The 18,681-nt window shown below is 43.4% G+C and overlaps 1 protein-coding gene across 1 annotated transcript in view; it reads left to right on the top strand.

The window, feature by feature from the left end:
* The first annotated feature begins 10 nt into the window (after nucleotides 1-10).
* Nucleotides 11-18,681, top strand: part of FAT4 (FAT atypical cadherin 4) — a 144,026-nt gene continuing 125,355 nt past the window's right edge. Inside the window, exon 1 of the mRNA XM_035325202.1 lies at nucleotides 11-5,354. Coding sequence (XP_035181093.1) covers nucleotides 75-5,354 — 5,280 coding nt within the window. The 5' untranslated portion in view covers nucleotides 11-74. The remainder of the gene's footprint in view (nucleotides 5,355-18,681) is intronic.

The raw sequence follows: 18,681 nt of genomic DNA, 5'->3' as shown, positions 1-18,681 counted from the left end.
GGCGGGCAGGGCGAGCGGAGCCTCGCGGGGAGGGAGCGAGGGAAGGGGCGCGGAGCGGCGCCCCCCCGGTCGCCATGGGCCGCCCCGCCGCCGGCCGCGGGGCCCCGCCGCTGCTGCTGCCGCTGCTGCTGCCGCTGCTGCCGCTGGGCGCCGCCGCCGAGCCCCGGCAGGTCTTCCAGGTGCTGGAGGAGCAGCCGGCGGGCACCTGGGTGGGCACCATCGCCACCCGGCCCGGCTTCACCTACCGGCTGAGCGAGCGCCATGCCCTCTTCGCCATCAACGCCACGTCGGGCGCCCTGCACACCCGCGCCACCATCGACCGCGAGAGCCTGGCCAGCGCCGTGGTGGACCTGGTGGTGCTCTCCAGCCAGCCCACCTACCCCAGCGAGGTGCGCGTGCTGGTGCTCGACCTCAACGACAACGCGCCCGTCTTCCCCGACCCCTCCATCGTGGTGACGTTCAAGGAGGACACGGGCAGCGGGCGGCAGCTCATCCTCGACACGGCCACGGACGCTGACAGCGGCACCAACGGTGTGGACCACAGCTCCTACCGCATCGTGGCTGGCAACGAGGAGGGACGGTTCCGGCTCAACGTCACCCTCAACCCCAGCGGTGAAGGAGCTTTCTTGCACTTGGTTTCCAGGGGTGGGCTGGACCGTGAGGCCACCCCCACCTACCAACTGCTGGTGCAGGTGGAGGACAAGGGTGAGCCCCGTCGCCGTGGGTACCTGCAGGTCAATGTCACCATACAGGACATCAATGACAACCCGCCCGTCTTTAGCCAGACCCTTTACCAGGCACGTGTTCCTGAGGATGCACCAGTGGGGGCCAGTGTTCTCCAGGTGGTGGCAACTGATGCTGATGAAGGCACCAACGCTGACATCCGCTACCGCCTGGAAGGAGGTGATGGTGGTGGTGGTGGGGAGGGGGCCGGCAACCTCCCGTTCGAGGTGGACCCTGAGAGCGGGGTGATCCGCATCCGGGAGCGCCTGGACTATGAGACGCGCCAGCAGTACTCGCTGACGGTGCAGGCCACGGACCGGGGGGTGCCTGCGCTGAGTGGCCGTGCCGAGGCCCTCATCCGCCTGCTGGACGTCAATGACAATGAGCCACGGGTGAAGTTCCGCTACTTCCCGGCCACCTCCCGCTTTGCTTCTGTGGATGAGAACGCGGCCCCTGGCACTGTGGTGGCCCTACTGACGGTGAGCGACGCTGACTCCCCTGCTGCTAACGGGAACATCTCCGTGTCCATCCTGGCGGGCAACGAGCAGCGGCACTTTGAGGTGCACAGCAGCAAGGTACCCAACCTCAGCCTTATCAAGGTAGCAGCTGCGCTGGACCGGGAGCGCATCCCTGCCTATAACCTGACAGTGGCGGTGGCTGATAACTACGGGGCCCCGCCGCCACCACCGGGGTCCCCCACTTCTTCCCTTTCCCCCGATGGGGCGGTGGCGGCTCCTGTGAGCCGCTCGTCGGTGGCGAGCCTGGTGATCTTTGTGAATGACATTAATGACCACCCCCCAGTCTTTGGGCAGTCGGTGTACAGGGTGAACATCAGTGAGGAGGTGCCTCTGGGCAGCTATGTGCGGGGCCTGAGCGCCACTGACCGTGACTCGGGCCTCAACGCCAACCTCAAGTACAGCATCGTCTCGGGCAATGAGCTTGGCTGGTTCCGCATCAGCGAGCACAGCGGGCTGGTCACCACGGCCGGCCTTGAGGGTGGCACTGCTGGGCAAGCTGCAGGTGCGTCCCCCTCCGTCAGGCTGGACCGAGAGACTGCTTCTGAGGTGGTGCTCAACATCAGCGCACGTGACCAGGGGGTGCAGCCCAAGTTCTCCTATGCACAGCTGGTGGTGACCATCCTGGATGTCAATGACAACAAGCCTCGCTTCGGCCAACCTGAGGGATACCAGGTGTCCCTGGCTGAAAACTCCCCATCAGGAACTGAGCTGCTGGTCCTGAGTGCCACAGATGGGGACCTGGGGGACAACGGGACTGTCCGTTTCTCCCTGCAGGAAGCTGAGCCAGCAGTGGCAGCAGCTGGCCCACCCCTGGTGTCCCCTCGCAGGATCTTTCGCTTGGACCCAGTGTCAGGCAAGCTCAGCACCATCTCACAGCTGGACAGGGAGGAGCAGGCTCACTTTTCCCTGCAGGTCCTGGCTACTGATTTGGGTTCTCCTCCCCTTTCTTCAGTAGCTCGGGTTAATGTGAGCCTCCTGGATGTGAATGACAACAGCCCTGTGTTTTATCCTGTCCAGTATTTTGCCCATATCCAGGAAAATGAGCCAGCTGGAACCTATGTAACCACCGTGTCTGCCACTGACCCTGATCTGGGACCCAATGGGACTGTCAAGTACAGTATCTCAGCTGGAGATACCTCCAGGTTTCAGGTCCATGGCCAGACGGGGGTCATCACAACTAAAATAGCTCTTGACAGGGAGGAGAAAACTGCTTACCAGTTGCAGATTGTGGCCACTGATGGTGGTCATCTGCAGTCGCAGAACCAGGCCATTGTCACCATCACTGTGTTGGACACTCAAGACAATCCACCTGTTTTCAGCCAGGGCATGTACAGTTTTGTTGTTTTTGAAAATGTTGCCCTGGGTTACCATGTAGGTACTGTTTTTGCTTCCACCATGGACCTTAACACCAATATCAGTTACCTTATTACAACAGGTGACCAAAGGGGCATGTTTGCCATCAACAGAGCGACGGGGCAGATCACCACAGCCAGTATTATTGATAGGGAAGAGCAAGCGTTTTACCAGCTGAAAGTGGTGGCTAGTGGTGGGGCGATAACTGGAGACACCCTGGTCAATATAACTGTCAAGGATTTAAATGACAATTCCCCGCACTTTATTCACGCAGTGGAAAGTGTAAATGTGGTTGAAAACTGGAAAGCTGGGCATACCATATTCCAGGCTAAAGCTCTTGATCCCGATGAAGGTGTTAATGGCATGGTTATTTACAGCCTTAAGCAAAACCCAAAGGGCTTGTTTTCAATCAATGAACAAACAGGTGCCATAAGCTTAATAGGACCACTGGACATAAATGCTGGGTCTTACCAGGTTGAAATCCTGGCCTCGGATATGGGAGTGCCACAGCTGTCCTCTAACTTTATCCTGACTGTCTCTGTCCATGATGTGAATGATAACCCTCCTGTGTTTGACCAGCTTTCCTATGAAATAACTATTTTGGAGTCAGAGCCTGTGAACTCCCGTTTTTTCAAGGTCCAGGCTTCTGACAAAGACTCGGGAGTGAACGGTGAGATAGCTTATAGTATAATTGAAGGAAATACTGGGGATGCCTTTGGCATTTTCCCAGATGGACAGCTGTACATAAAGAGTGAGCTGGACCGTGAGCTTCAGGAAAGATATGTTTTACTGGTTGTTGCCTCTGATAGGGCAGTAGAACCGCTCAATGCTACTGTGAATGTTACGGTAATTCTGGAGGATGTAAATGATAACAGGCCATTGTTCAACAGTACCAACTATGTGTTTTATTTTGAAGAAGAGCAGAGAGGTGGTTCATATGTGGGTAAAATAAATGCTGTAGACAAAGATTTTGGGCCAAATGGTGAAGTCAGGTATTCTTTTGAGCATATGCAACCAGATTTTGAGCTGAACACAGTAACTGGGGAAATAAGAAGCACTCACCAGTTTGACAGGGAAGCTCTTATGAGGCAGCGGGGTGCTGCGGTATTTAGTCTTACCGTAATAGCAACAGATCAGGGGTTGCCAAAGCCTCTAAAGGATCAGGCAACTGTACAAATCTACATGAAAGATATCAATGATAATGCCCCCAAATTTTTGAAAGATCTCTACCAAGCTACTATATCAGAATTGGCAGCAAATCTAACACAGGTTCTGAGGGTTTCCGCCTCAGATGTTGATGAAGGAAATAATGGATTGATTCACTATTCTGTAATCAAGGGAAATGAAGAAAAACAGTTTGCAATAGATAGCAGCACAGGCCAGGTGACCTTAGTAGGCAAGCTAGATCATGAAGCTACTGCATCGTATTCTCTTGTCATCCAAGCAGTAGACTCTGGAGCAGTTTCTCTAAGTTCAACTTGCACGTTGAGCATTGATGTATTGGATGAGAATGACAACAGTCCTTCCTTCCCTAAATCAACTTTGTTAGTGGATGTCTTGGAAAACATGAGAGTTGGTGAACTTGTTTCCTCTGTCACTGCAACTGACTCTGATTCAGGTGACAATGCTGACCTCCATTATAGCATTACAGGGACAAACAATCATGGGACCTTTAGCATCAGTCCCAACACTGGTAGTATTTTTCTTTCAAAGAAATTGGACTTTGAGACGCAGTCATTGTATAAGCTAAATATAACAGCAAAAGACCATGGACGGCCACCACGGTCATCTACGATGTCAGTGGTAATACATGTTAGGGATTTTAACGACAACCCTCCTAATTTTCCTCCAGGGGACATTTTTAAATCTATTATTGAGAACATTCCTGTTGGTAGTTCTGTCATTTCTGTGACTGCTCATGACCCAGATGCGGATATTAATGGGCAGTTGACATATGCAATCATTCAACAGATGCCAAGAGGTAATCATTTCCGTATAGATGAAGTCAGAGGGACGATATTTACCAATGCTGAAATAGATCGGGAGTTTGCTAATCTCTTTGAATTAACAGTCAAAGCCACTGATCAGGCTGTTCCGGTGGAGTCCAGGCGATTTGCCTTGAAGAACGTGACCATTTTAGTGACGGATCAAAATGACAATGTTCCTGTGTTCATATCGCAAAATGCTCTTGCGGCCGACCCTTCGGTTGTGATCGGTTCAATCCTAACCACAATTGTTGCTGCAGATCCTGATGAGGGCGCCAATGGAGAGGTGGAATATGAAATAATCAATGGAGATACCGAAACCTTCATTGTGGATCGCTATAGCGGAGACCTAAGAGTAGCATCAGCTTTGGTGCCCTCTCAGCTCATATACAATCTCATAGTTTCTGCCACGGATCTTGGCCCCGAAAGGAGGAAATCTACCACTGAAATGACTATAATTCTGCAAGGGGTTGATGGGCCTATTTTCACCCAGCCGAAATACATAACCATCTTGAAAGAAGGTGAGCCTATTGGGACAAACGTGATATCTATTGAAGCGGCTAGTCCGCGGGGTTCTGCAGCCCAGGTGGAATATTACATTGTGTCTGTCCGGTGCGAAGACAAGAGCCTGGGGCGCCTCTTCACCATCGGGCGCCATACCGGTGTCATCCAGACTGCTGCCATTTTGGACAGGGAGCAAGGAGCGCGTCTCTACTTGGTGGATGTTTATGCCATTGAAAAATCATCTGTTTTGCCCCGCACGCAACGAGCAGAGGTATAGCTTTTATTCAGTAATTATTTACGTGTTTGCTGTCTAAATAAGCTGTTTAACATATTTGGTTTTATGAGTATTAGTGCACAGCAGAATACCTGAATGCTAAGTCTGCTGATTCATTAATTGGAGAGAACCTTTCAGCTTGTATACTTAAAGCATTTTTTTTTTTTTTCCTTGAAGCTGCCTGTGTAGGAATTTCAGAGAGGATTGGCCATAGTGCTCAAATTTGGCTACTATAAGCATAACATTGGTCAAATACATTTTGGGTACTAAATGCTTTAGGTCTTAAAATCTTTAATCACAGGCATATCATGAGTTTTGCACACCTTCTCATTTTAGCAATCATTAATTAAAGTCTTTCTATTCCTATGTGAGTTACAACTGAAATACTGATGTGATTACAGTAATGAAAGATGTTGAGGATTGGCCAGGAGGGGATTGCTCTCTGAACAGTTCATTTAGTGTCTCCAGCCTGGATGTACTCATTCTCCCCCCTGCCTTGTGGTTTTCCTGGTAAAGCCCCTCAGATCTCCACATGCATCTCTAATCTACCATTACTTCTTTACCCGCACAGATGAGCATGAAAATGGTCTTGGTTCTCTTCTCTGGTGTGACAGACTGTAAAAGTGTAACAGTTTTGCAGGCACCTTTCCTTATCAGAAAGCAATTTGCTTTGGCATTAACTCAAGGGTCTTTAAATGTGCTCTGCTTCACTAGCTTGAGGAGCAAACAGGTTTGAGACATCAGCAGTGAAGTGCAAGTATTTTAATTGCCACAGAGTACGGCAATTGGATGACAGAGCTGAAATTTTACACCATTCTTGCCGTCTTGCACATGAAGACCAGGAGGCCTGTTGTGAAAGGGGGCCTTGTGTTCGGTTTAGCTTGCACCACGTTATGGAGGTGCATTCTGTGCTTTGTTATGAGTCATTTAATTTGCACTCGCTGGAAGTTTGGGTCTGGCACCACTGAGTGTGTCAGCCAGCGGGGGATGCTGGAAGTATGGTGGTTCAACCATTTCCCCCTCCAGCTAAACCCATTACCTCAGTATTGCATAGCCTCGTGTGTCCCAGGTGTTACCCCCATCTATATTTCCACTTCAAAATTATATCTTTGTCTTGAGCCACCAAGATGTTTTTTTCTTTTTGATTTTAGCAGATGGGGTATTTCTAATACTTGCTTGACATCTGTAGCTTTTTATCTTAATTGTCACTTCCTTTTTTTTTTTTTTTTTTTTTTTTACTGCACTATAGGTATGGTCTGTATAGGCACGTAACCTGATTTTCCTGTCCTGACAGTGATTGATGCTCTGTAAAGCACCATTGTCAGACAGGGAATCTGAGCAGAACTCAGAGATTTCTCAGTGTGTATGAGCAAGTTTATCTCAGCAGCATGTGTGCTGTTTGCTGTTTATTATTGTTTTGAAGTGTATCTGAACACGACCTGTTTGACTGCTGCTGCTGGTTTATATAGTACGCTGTTCTTACGGGAAGATTCCTGTCACACCGGTGCCTGCATCCCTGCTAGCAATCTGTAAAAGATAAAAGCAAAAACTGATAAAAATTGAGTTATAAGTAAGTTATATTTTGTCTTGATGGACAGTTATTTTAAGGGTTTAGCCTTAGTCAGTGAGCATATGGATCGCGATCCTGCAGCTTGGAGTCTGCCCACGTGACTAAAGAGTTTCTTCTCTGAAAGGGCACTCACAGGAGACCCTATGGTTGCAATAGGCTCACACATTGTAAAAGTATTTAATATGAATATTTGGTGAGCAGCGAAAAGAACAACTATTGAAACTTTAAACAAATTTTACATTGTTGAATACAAACCACTCCTGAAATCAAAAACAAATGTTTTATTCTGTAAAAGAATATTGAAAGCAATGGTTGGGAGCTAGGATTTCATATTATTACTTACATGTTTATAGCTTCTTAAATGCATCTTTTCCCAAACATAATTAGTGTACAGTGCTTCTTTAGCTGATTATAATTTATAATATATCTCTATCAACCTTAAAAAACATAACCATATGCAGTATTTCTCTTGTCTGATTTCATTTCTCTGCAATGGCTTTTGCTGTCCCGCACTTGAACAAGCACTACTACAGTAAAATTCCTTGCATAAGCTGCAAGTGGGTGCTGAATAAGCAACGCAGCTTTTTTCCACGTTGCTTGTGGATGTTATTTTTTTTGCTCACTGGAACAGTGGTTTGATGGAATGGGTGTGCTCGTTACAATCTTAGAGTTTACTGCCAGTCTTTTATAAGAAACAGCCGATACCCAAGTATATCACCAGTATCTTTTACCTTTAAAAACCCACCTTAAAATGCACTCATGCTACAGTCTTTATGCATCAGTTCTATAATCCAGAAGCTTTAATGTTTTCCTTCAGTTCTGATTTTTATGGTGATGGCTCACAGAACACAGATGAGGGATAATGAACGTGCATGGACCTGTAGAAGTTATAAAGCCACAAAACCTAAGTGTTCTTTCACACATAATGTCTTCAACTTTTTTGACATTTACATGACAAAATGAGGACTGACCAATTTTGGATTCTCCTGTGAGAAGCAGGTTATAAAGCATTTTTTCTACACACATAGACAAAGCATAATAGGTCTGGCTGGTGTCACAATACCTGATAGTTTTTAAGCAGATAGCTGTTATGAGAAAAACCTTGAGTGTTGTGCATTATCTTTCTTCCTTTTGTTACAGTATGTTCTTTTGCTGCTGGATTTGGTTAAGCAGGAGGGAAAGAGCAGCAATAGGTTATGCTTAACAGCTTCCCATTCTTACTGCCTGTGGCACCTTCTGCCCCAATGCCAGACATCATCCTAATTAGAGCGTGGCATGTGAGTGAACCAGAGAGCACTTGGAGCCGCTCAGTGTTGAACGTCCCTGTTGAGATCTGGGAAGAAAGCAGCAGCAGCAAGAAGTTGTTATTCAGTCTTTATTCTAACTTAGGCTTTAGGAATGGTTTTGGGTGGCAGACACCTGGTGTGAAATAGAGATTTCTGCAGCTTCAAAGCAGTGACTAAGCATAGTCTAAGAAGAGTAGGCTTGTGTGAAACTGCTTATTTTATAAGTGAATCCTTGTCCTTGGGAAATGCTATGATTTTTTTTTTCTTTTTTTTTTTTTTTTTTAGGTTCTATCATTAAACTCTTTTGTGTAGTATCAACTATATTGAAATTATCTACCCAGTGCTCCAACTGAAAAAGTCTCTCCCACCTTTCACATCCATCCCTGGGGTTTTCCCTATAGGATCCCACTATAGAGCCATTCATTGCATAGCTATCTGGTTTGTACTCTACCCCTTTCTGAAGAGAGGGTCCAAGGTAAGAGCTATGCATTGGCTGAATCCCCTTCTGAACACAAAGCAGCTGAAAGTGTAGACTTGCATTCTTTTCAGTAAACCAGTTAAAAAAAGCTAAGAACTTATCTCAGTTTCTTTTCTGAGGTCACAGGACATAAGGCAATGGTGTCAAACTGTACAAGGGGAGGTTTAGATTGGATATTGAGAAGAATTTTTTCACAGGAGGGGTGGTCAGGCATTGGAACGGGCTGCCCAGGGAGGTGGTGGAGTCACCATCTCTGGAGGTATTTAAGAGCCATGTGGACGTGGCGCTCAGGAACGTGGTTTAGTGGTGGACTTGGTTCTGCTAAGTGATGGCTGGACTTGATGATCTTAAGGGTCTTTTCCAACCTATATGATTCTATGATTTATAGTTTGTGGATTTTTTAGCACTTAGGTCTCATATTTGTGTATAATTCTGTGCTCGTTATTCCCATATGGAAAGAGAAGTGTGAGTTTTTTGGAAAAATGCAGGTCATGAGGTAACGTTTATGTTCAAAGTACTAAATAGTTTGAGATTTGCAAGGAAAACAAATGCTCATTCCACTGTATTTTACAGCCAATTGGTGTAATTTTGGATAGTTATTAAATTTGAAAGCTGCTTTATTTTGACTTAGCCTATTTCTGTGTAATCTACAGTGACAAACCAGGTTATTTGACATTGTATGGAAGTGTTCTGTGATCAGTCTTATTTTTTCCCCACTTGTATTAGTTATTAGGTGTTGCATTGCTCTTCTCTGAGTGAAAAATAATGTAGGTGTCCTGAAGGGAGCTCTTCTGTTTGCTATTTTATGTCTTTTAACATACTCGTGCTGGAAAAAAAAAGAAACCAAAAAACAATTGTTTAGCTCCTTTCTCCTGGCTTTCCAACATAAAATTTCTTTTAACCTCTTCCAGTGGGGTTGAGGGTTTCACCATCATGATACTATATATGTTACAGAGTGACTAACGCATATGGGTACCACTGGAAAAGCACGTGATTATGTTCATTCTTGCCTTCCAAAACAGTTGTGTGGTTTATGTTATTTTGGGGTATTGTACGTTGTAACCTGTGTCTGGGATGGCAGTAAGGTTAGGAACCTATGGACAATACTGTTATCTGTGCCTAGGCATTAAGCAGAATAAGACAGAATCTTAGTTTGCATGTTTAACCCTTGAATGAACAGTTTCCTTTGGAGGAGTAATGAGCTGGCTAGGGACCAACGGTGCTAATGTGTCTGTCATGTGTTACAAGGGAGAGGGTAACAGCTGGGGTGTTGGAGTCATTCAGTCCTATCAGGCAAGATATGGGGATTTCGGACAATGCAGACTGCTGGAATGGTAAAGGTCTGGAAACTAAAGGAGGCAGGCAGAATGCGTAGCCATCTCCCCCTGGAAAGAAAGTCATAGCACATTTTACCATGACTCTGTGTGAACTGCAGCTACAGCCATAAAACCCTAGCTGCATAGTGTAATTAGTTTGTGCAGCTTTTGACTCGGCCCAGCCTAGGTGCTGTGGCTTAGCTAGCTCTGGGTCACTGCAGCACCACATGGGTCCTTGCTCGAGTGAGATGGAGGGCTTCAAAAATGTCTTCTGTTTCATGTGTCTTGTGCAGAGCTCCAGAAACGCAATGGAAAGTGATGTTAAGCAGGAATGACAGGGTACATTGGAGAAGATGCAGACAGAGCCACAGGAGCATTCTTGTCTCCCTGCTGTTTGGACTGGGGGCTGCCTCAGAGATGTGTAGGTACTGCCAGGGTTGCAAACGGTCTAGACCTAAAATCTCTCCCAGGCAGGGAAAGGTGTGATTTGGTAGGGCAAGCGAAACATTGAAGCTGTTACTTCTCTAACGGAGCTGGCCAAGGATGGAGGGCTTTAAGTCCAGAGAATTTGAACAATTTTATGTAAGTCTTATCTGGCAAGTCTCTGTATTTACCAGTGCAATTGGGAACAATGGAGTACTCCTTGTATTCATACTATTTATAAGTCATTTTATTCTTTAATGATACATGGCACGTTAATTGTAGCTTGACAAAGGAAACTACTTATGAAACATTTGAGTAAACAATGAAAATCTGCCTTCTTGTCCAAGTTCCAAACCCCCTTTTTTTCCCTAGTGCTGGTATTACTGATGCTGAGAAATCTGCAAGTGACAGCAATACCTTTAGTTACAGAGATCTTAAAAAAGGGATCTATAAGTTCTCCTTGAACTAGTGTGAGATGGATGTGACTTATGTTGAAAACTGTTCCAAACCAATTAGTGGGTTTCAGTTCAAAGCTTTTAATCTTCTCTCATTTCTTTAATGATTCTGCCTTTCTACATTTTCTTAATATCTAGAGTTTCTAATTTCTTTGCTATTTTTGCAGCTTTGGGGCGTTTTTATATGTGAGGTCACTTCATAATTTTTATGTTAAAAATCACTAGACTTTAAAAACAACATTCTTTATTATGGAAATATTTTTCATGTGTCTCTAATGCAAACATTACAAATAATGGCTCACAACCAGTGTGAAACGTTCGTGTGCTTATTTTTGTTAAGTGTTAAATTCTTCATACAAATCTCTGAATGACTGTTAGGTTCTAGTGATGGTAATTAGCAAGTCCTTTTCCATGTGAAATAATCCCCCCCCCCCCCCCAGCCTGATGGAGTGCAGGTTTCTTTCTATATGCTAGTGTTATGTGAAACAATCAGTGGCTGTTCATTTTGGAGAACTTCAGAATTTGGGCACCACAGCATGCCTGCCCTCTTGGTGTCTGCAGCTCTCTCCAGCTCTCAACCCCAGCTTTGCTGCAGTAAGACTATGTTGTTGTTGGCTTCTTAAATCTTTGTTGTTGCCTCCCCCTGTTTCCTGAGTGTATCTAGAACTTTGAAGCAGCAAGTGCCACACCTCATCAGAGGATGGTTTGTTCCCTTTTGACTGATGGAAAGAGGCTCCAGATGTTTTTGTGGTCTTTTAGGTTGGGGCTGAACTCCATTCTTTCCCTCCCCGTAACAAAGTGCCTGTTTTGTGTATATCAAAGCAACCCTGGAGCATGACATAGTTATACTAGTATAGTTTGTTTTAGCTGTGTCTAGACTAGGGAGTAGCATTACCGTTAACTCAGTTTGGTTTGTTACCCATGTAATTATGTCTGTGCAAAACCTGTGTGTGGACAAGCCCTAATACTCTAGGGTTCTAATTAGAAACAAAATTTACTGCGAAGAAAATTGAAGTAAAACAAAGACTTTTCTTAACATTCAGTCAGGAAAAGTGATGCCAGATCAGTATGGTACATCGTATGATTTGTTTCAGTAAATTTATAGCCTTACTTCACTTTGCCAAGAATAATACCAGATATGTTGGGAAACTGTGTCTTTGTTTTACTGTGATGTTTCTCTCTATTCTAATAAATCTTGTATTTAATTAGATCACTTAGTCTAGACTGTCACCCAGGTTTGTTTTTGTAGTAATCTATTTTTGTTTATTTCCTCAGAGCAATAGCATACCAAAAGGACAGTAGAACAGATGGAAGCTGATAGCTCTGATTATACTGTAAAAATACATATAGTCACATTAGTTAATGCAAAGGAATTTCAGAGGGTCTGTTATGAAGTGGTAATTTATGTGCCAACAGCTATGCAAAAAGTAATGAAAACAAGCATTTGCCTTAATATTTCATATTATGCAGTCTTCACATGTGTACACACTGTTAGTAGGCTATTGTTTGTACTGACATAACGATCTTGAATTGGTATACCATGGTTCTACTATGTTTACTGCAGACATCCAGCTCTACAGGCAGGTAGCCATGCTTGTGTTATCTGTCACAAACATTCAGCAGCCTCTGAGGTTCAGACAGATGGAGCTTTGTGGGCTGCTGCTGGTGGACAGGACCATCTTCTCGCAGTGCGTCCTCTTTCTACCCTCTAGCCTGGAGGTGGCATCCCTGGACAAGTCTGGGTTCTCTGCAGCAGCCAAGCAAGGGAAGCTAGCTCCATGAAGAGCCCCATGAAGTTGGTCTAGAGAGGGAAAATCAGAAAGCATCTTGGAGATAACTTGATGGCAGAAAAGGGTCCATATAAAGATTGCCTTTTGATGGTACCCAGGAAATGAGCAAGGTCTGCTGGCTACTCCCTGCAGGTTGCTCATGTGATGGAAGGCATTCACTGTCTGTCCCCCTGTGATTGCCACAGTGGGATCATCTCTGAGAGGTGGATTGTGTCTATTTCCTTGTGGGTGGTGTGTTTAGCATCCTTTTATAAAGATAAAACCTGAAAGGATTTTTCTCACAGATCTGTACTGAGTAAACAAATGAGAATAATTTTGAGATCTGCCATATTACCAGTAAGTGAAGTATCATCAGCATTAACACAAAACTAACGTCTTTGACTTCAGATATCCACATTTTCCAGTCTCTTGGCTAACTATACTCCCCTATAAATATGCACGTATGTGCATGTGTCAAAATAATTCTCTCATCAGCTGCTCAGTTGGAGGTGCTTAGAAAACAACCAAACTGGCTCAGGCAACACTGTAGTCTTCTCTGTATCATCCACCTGTACTGTTTTGAGACCTCTGTCAAACAAGAGTCAAGCCCTAAGTTGCCATCACAAACACAGAAGTGTCTAATAGGCAAGGAGAACATGGCAGTGCAACTCGGTTATATTCCAGTTTCTCCTCTTTGTATTACTAACCTTCCGAATTTCCTAAACATTGAGGACACATTTTTCTGTCATAGTATCTCTGGTGCAAGATACGCAGTGAAGGTTCAGACCAATGTTGTTGTATGTTGTCTTTGGTGAGGCATGCGTGGGCCTGTGTTGCAGTGTAGTACGCCCCCAGAAACCTGAACTCAGTTAGTTTTTGATAAATGGAAGGCGGGAGAGAGAACAGTAAAGCTCCTGTTTCAAGGGTTGATGTTGGTAGGTTTCTTTCTGGGCCTTTATGGCCTACTGCTCCAGCATGGCCAGAGGTCAAGTGGGAGCCGTACTGGAGTGCCCAGCCTGCTGCGCCCTGTGTATTCTTGCTGCTCTACTGTTTATCTGGAAAGCTTCTACCCAGTTTAATACTGCACATCCGTAATCTCTCTCTTTCACTGCTACGTTATATTTAACTTTAGAGGATTAAGGATGCCACCTATTTCTTGCTTGTTTCTATTTGACATTGAGGAAACTGATGAGCTGGAAACTTCCAGTGTCTTACAAGTGACTTTTGACTCATTTCCAGATTCTTAGGTGGATATCTAGGCTTTATGGGACAGCTTATTAGTACAGAGGGTAACAATCACCCTCACTAACGGGAAGGAATAGTGGTTCGTTCCTGACCCTACTTTGGGAGAGCAGAGCAGGACCAGAGCTGAGCATGGCAGTACCCTGGTGCACTTCCTGCCCTGGGGAGCTGGGTCAGGAATCATGCCAAGGGTCTTCTGCCAGGTGTCAGGGGGGAAGCTGCTCCCAGCTGATGCACAGCTCTGCTTTGGTACTGCTGCTGATGTGCTTTTAATGTCTACTGTGAAGCGAGGAATGAACAAAGGACAATTCTCTTTTAGTGAGTTGTGCTAATGAGTGGTAATTTTAGTTTTAAATTCATTTCAGGCTTTTCCCTTAAGGATTCATTTGCAGGTATATTCAGTTTTAAAGCCTTTGAAGCATTTTCAAGATGTGTTTTTGTCTAAAATATGCACAGGTAAAATATTAATTTATAATTTTGAGTAATTTACAATTTTAAGCAAACACATCTACTCATCTTTGGGTTTTTAACTGAACAGTATACAAGTTTGGGTTTTGGTAGTTGCAGCATTTCTTGAAATATAATTCAGGAGAAAGCTGTTAATTTAAAGAATGCATACATGATGTTTCACCTACCCAAATCTGTAGTCTCCTTTTTAACCTGTACACAGAGTTGATAACCTGGTTATGCCAAATTAATTTATATAGCATCCAAATCTACATAGTGCTAAACTTAACTCAGCTATAGCAATTGGTTATCAAAGCAATAATTTGATGTGTAGCATCCAGTAGCACCCGGAGAAAGAAAATACCAAGTTCATATCATAGGACATAGGAGAAAAAAAAAAAAAAAAAGTTTTACTACTTAGAATTTCAAGCTAAAGGTGTAGGTTTGTGACAGGCAAACAGGCACTGTATATGGGGAAATATGTGATTGTTTCCCTTACAGTGTACCAGGAGATAAATTGTTCCTTGGAGAACTAGAGAGAAAATTGAGGTGAGGGCTTTTCATGTCAACTCCTTTTGGATCATTTTTGATAAATTAAGATAATTCTGCTGAAATAGTTTGGAGGAATAAATAAAATGCCTGAATGATGGCATATGTCTGCAGTGTATGTGCTTAAAGCTTGTATTTTCCATAGGGTTTTTGTTGTATCATATTACACTCTGGGATTCCTGGGGCTTTTCCCGATTCCACATTCTTTATTCTTTTCAATACAACAAATCTTTTTAATCCATCAAAATGTTACACTGTCTGAAATATGGAGACGTTGCAATTACAAGGCTGTTTAGAAACAGAAGACAAACTCAGTAGTTTATTGCACTCTTATTCTTCAGAGACCTGCATTTTTGTTTGTGTGTTTATTTAAATGACTTTTTTGTGAGCATGTTTCTATTCCCTTTGAAAGCTGCTAAATAAAGTTTTTATGTCTGTCTGGTTTGAGAAAAGAATTTGAGCCTTTATGATTTCAGTGAACAAATTAATGAAAACCCAGATTTTACCCCCAGCAGGGTCATGTCAGATTGTCTGGAAACTAATTTATGGTAGCGATGATCTTAAAAGAAGTAGAGGTTTTCTTTCCATGTTATTTTTCCCCTCTCTCACACCACTCTTAACTCATGTACTTCTAGCTTTCCAGGAGTCAGCTTTTATTTTTACATATAAATTTCTTAACACCAAATAAGTCCTATGATCAGCACTGTAAGTTGCATTTTTTTTATCATCTGTTTATTTCTCTATGTTGTGTTATCTAGTGGGGTTGCAGTTACTCAGAATATGGCTAAGTGATCGTGTTGAGATCGTAATTAATTAAATGTAAACAACAGTGCCTTCTAGTTTCAAGTCCTGCAATCAACAGATTTAGATGGCTGCTTGAGCCGCGCACTGGCGGAAAGAGGAGGAAGTGGGAGTGAACATTTTCTTTGCAGGGCAGGATGATATTGGGCAGGAGAAAGCTGCACACATGCCTGCCGAATTACTTGGATCAGACTAAAGGAACACAGATGGCTGAGGCTGATAAAGGTGTCTCTTATTGTTTTTTCTGCTCAGTACTGTTTTGAGTTTGTGTGAGAGAAAGAGGTAAGAGGGGAGGAAGAAGACTACATGAATATGTTTATTTTAATACATCTTACAGCGTAGAAAAGAAGTTGCATAAATTCAATAATCCTGTATGTATGTGCTCAGTAGGACGCCGTATGCTGGAGCTAAGCCTTCCTTTTAGGTTTCGGTAACAAATGAACAATAACAAGCCCTTAGGGATTTGCGCTGCAGTTCTACCAAGTCCTGCTGTCTGACCTTTGGTTCTTATCTCCTCATAGGAAAATTACAATGCAGTGCTGGACGCAGCTCCTAAGAGCTGTACTGAACGTGTTGGCTGCCCTGCCCTGCTCGTAACTAGTCTGAATGCTAGTGCTCCTCTTGCGTGGACCCTGCATGCCTTCTTGTTGCTCAGACCACTCATTATCATGATTATTTATTGTATGCAATCTGTGTGTTTGTATGCGTATGTGTGTGTGTATAAGTAATATCTTGCCTGCAGGAAGGTAGTTCATAAGTCTGTCTGCAGTTTGTTTGGCACAGGAGGAAGATGAGCTACTGCAGCACAGGGATGTGTAGGGGAACTTGTAAGGGAAGAGTAAGCCGCACACACTGCTCGTCTGAGCAAAGTTCAGGTTTTCTAGCATTTGTGCTATTTATTGTTGTAGAAATCAATCAGCCGCCACTATCTAGGTAGTACTTTGTCTGAACTTTAAAGTTGCTTGCAGAAATGAGTCATTTTCACCAGACATAGTGGTTGTTCCAAGTCATCGGATCCGTTACACCCTTAAGCAACAACATCCATCAGTGCAGAGCTGAGGAGGAGGGACTAGAAACAAGGCCTTTTTTTCCCTCCATGTATTTAAAGCAAAGTCTTGAACAAGCATCTTCAGTAAGAGGCCTTAAGAAAGATTCTTGTCTTGTAAGTATAATGGTTTCCTGCTCATGACAGGCTGGAAAGCCACAGGATATTCCTACTGGTGGGCATGGAAGTAAGACTTCATGTTAGAGCAATTTAAGTTCATTTTGAACATCTTTATCAGTTGCTATCAATAAATTGACGTTGCAGTTTTTTTTCAGAGGAAAAGGCCAAACTTGTCCAAACCGTCTTTGTTCTTGTCTGTTGTCTTCTAAATGCTCTCTCTACTTTCTTGATCTCCCCCTATACCTATATTTTTAAAACAATGAAATACAATTTTTTTTGTGGTTTAACACTGTCCAAAACTGCTGGAGGGAGGCAGTGTTTCATTCTAAGATTTGCTGCTATAAAATGAATGAGCTTTTATGATTCCTTGAGGTCTCACATGTGCAGTCTCTTCTATAAATACAGGATAATATTATGAATATTAATTATGGCTGCTACTATACAAACAGAAAAATAAATGCAGCCCAGATACATTCTTCCGGGGAGGAAAAAAAAGAAAAAAGACCATATGTTGTGAGCACTAGAAGTCTGCTTTTTTCCATGAAAATGTATCATTGTTATTACAGCTTTGGCTCTCTGAAGGACTTAAGAGCATAGGAATCTGGAATTTATAAAAGGAATCCTTAAAAAAAAAAAAAAAAAAAAAAAAAAAAAAAAAGGTGGACTGGCTTTTCTTTCATTTAGTTCTGTTAATTTTCCATCACTATAATTATATTTTTATTTAATTAAATTCCTCTTCATTTACATTGGTACAACCAAGCAGAAAATGAGGCCCTGAGTAAATCTGAAAGACCTATTTCTGTAATTTAAAATCTATATTGAAAGTGACACAGGGTAAACACCAAACAACTAGCAAAATCTTGCCTTTGCCAAGGAAATAAGGGAAACAAGACATTCTGCAATCTGTAATTAGGCACTTTACATGGATGTAACATAGTAAAGAGAAATAATAAGACAATACTCTTAACACATTGCTCCCATGAAAAGAACTACCAATCAGTTATGGTATGAAGAAGGTTACAGGACAACTTAATGGAGCACAGTTATGTAGAAACTGTCAAGAACACAAACTCTAGAAATTTTTAGATATTTAAACATTTTTAGATTTACATTTTTAGACATGTGCCTTGGTCATTGTTCATATAATTTTAAAAATAAAGTAGAGCTTTATCTAGTATTAGAGTGCTTTCTGTTGTGGCATAGTTTTTTAAAAGACAAACGTTACCTTCCCTGACCTAAGTTAGAATTTTGGTGTGTGGTATCTACGTAGGCTGGTAAAAAGAATGGAAATTCTAAAGCAGTTTGGCAGGGGCATGTTGGCAGCCTAAAAATTATATTACCAACACACGTATCAGATCTATTCCAGCCAGGGTTAAGGGGAGAAAAAATAGCGTTCTTATGGGAGGGGAAAGATTCATATTTTAAAAATGTAGTTATTGAGAAACTTTATGCATGCACACACTCAATACCCAACTACAAAATCCTGTTCTTTTCACTCCTCTTGAAGACTAGGACTACTAGTGTAGGGCTAGCAGCTTGACCTTCTGGTTGTGCCAAGACATAAGCCATCTCCTAATTTACAGAAAAATATTTCCCAAGTAAAATAAAATGGGCTGCTTACTAAAATGGAAATTCCTTGAGGAATGATCATGTGTTGGCTGCAGAGAATGTCTTCACTAAAGAAAGCTTGAATTGAGCTGTCTTTCTCTTGTACTGCACTTGGGACCAGCAGTCCTTTTGGTTCAGCAGATGGTGGGCTTTGGGGTCACCTGCAACCTCTTGCGCCCTGCAAGTTTTCTCCCTCAGTATTTGCTTACCAGGGG

The sequence above is a fragment of the Oxyura jamaicensis genome, chromosome 4, assembly GCF_011077185.1.
Source record: "Oxyura jamaicensis isolate SHBP4307 breed ruddy duck chromosome 4, BPBGC_Ojam_1.0, whole genome shotgun sequence".
Lineage (NCBI taxonomy): Eukaryota > Metazoa > Chordata > Aves > Anseriformes > Anatidae > Oxyura > Oxyura jamaicensis.
The sequence above is the reverse complement of the archived record's forward strand: the minus strand, read 5'-3'. Positions and strand labels throughout refer to the sequence as shown.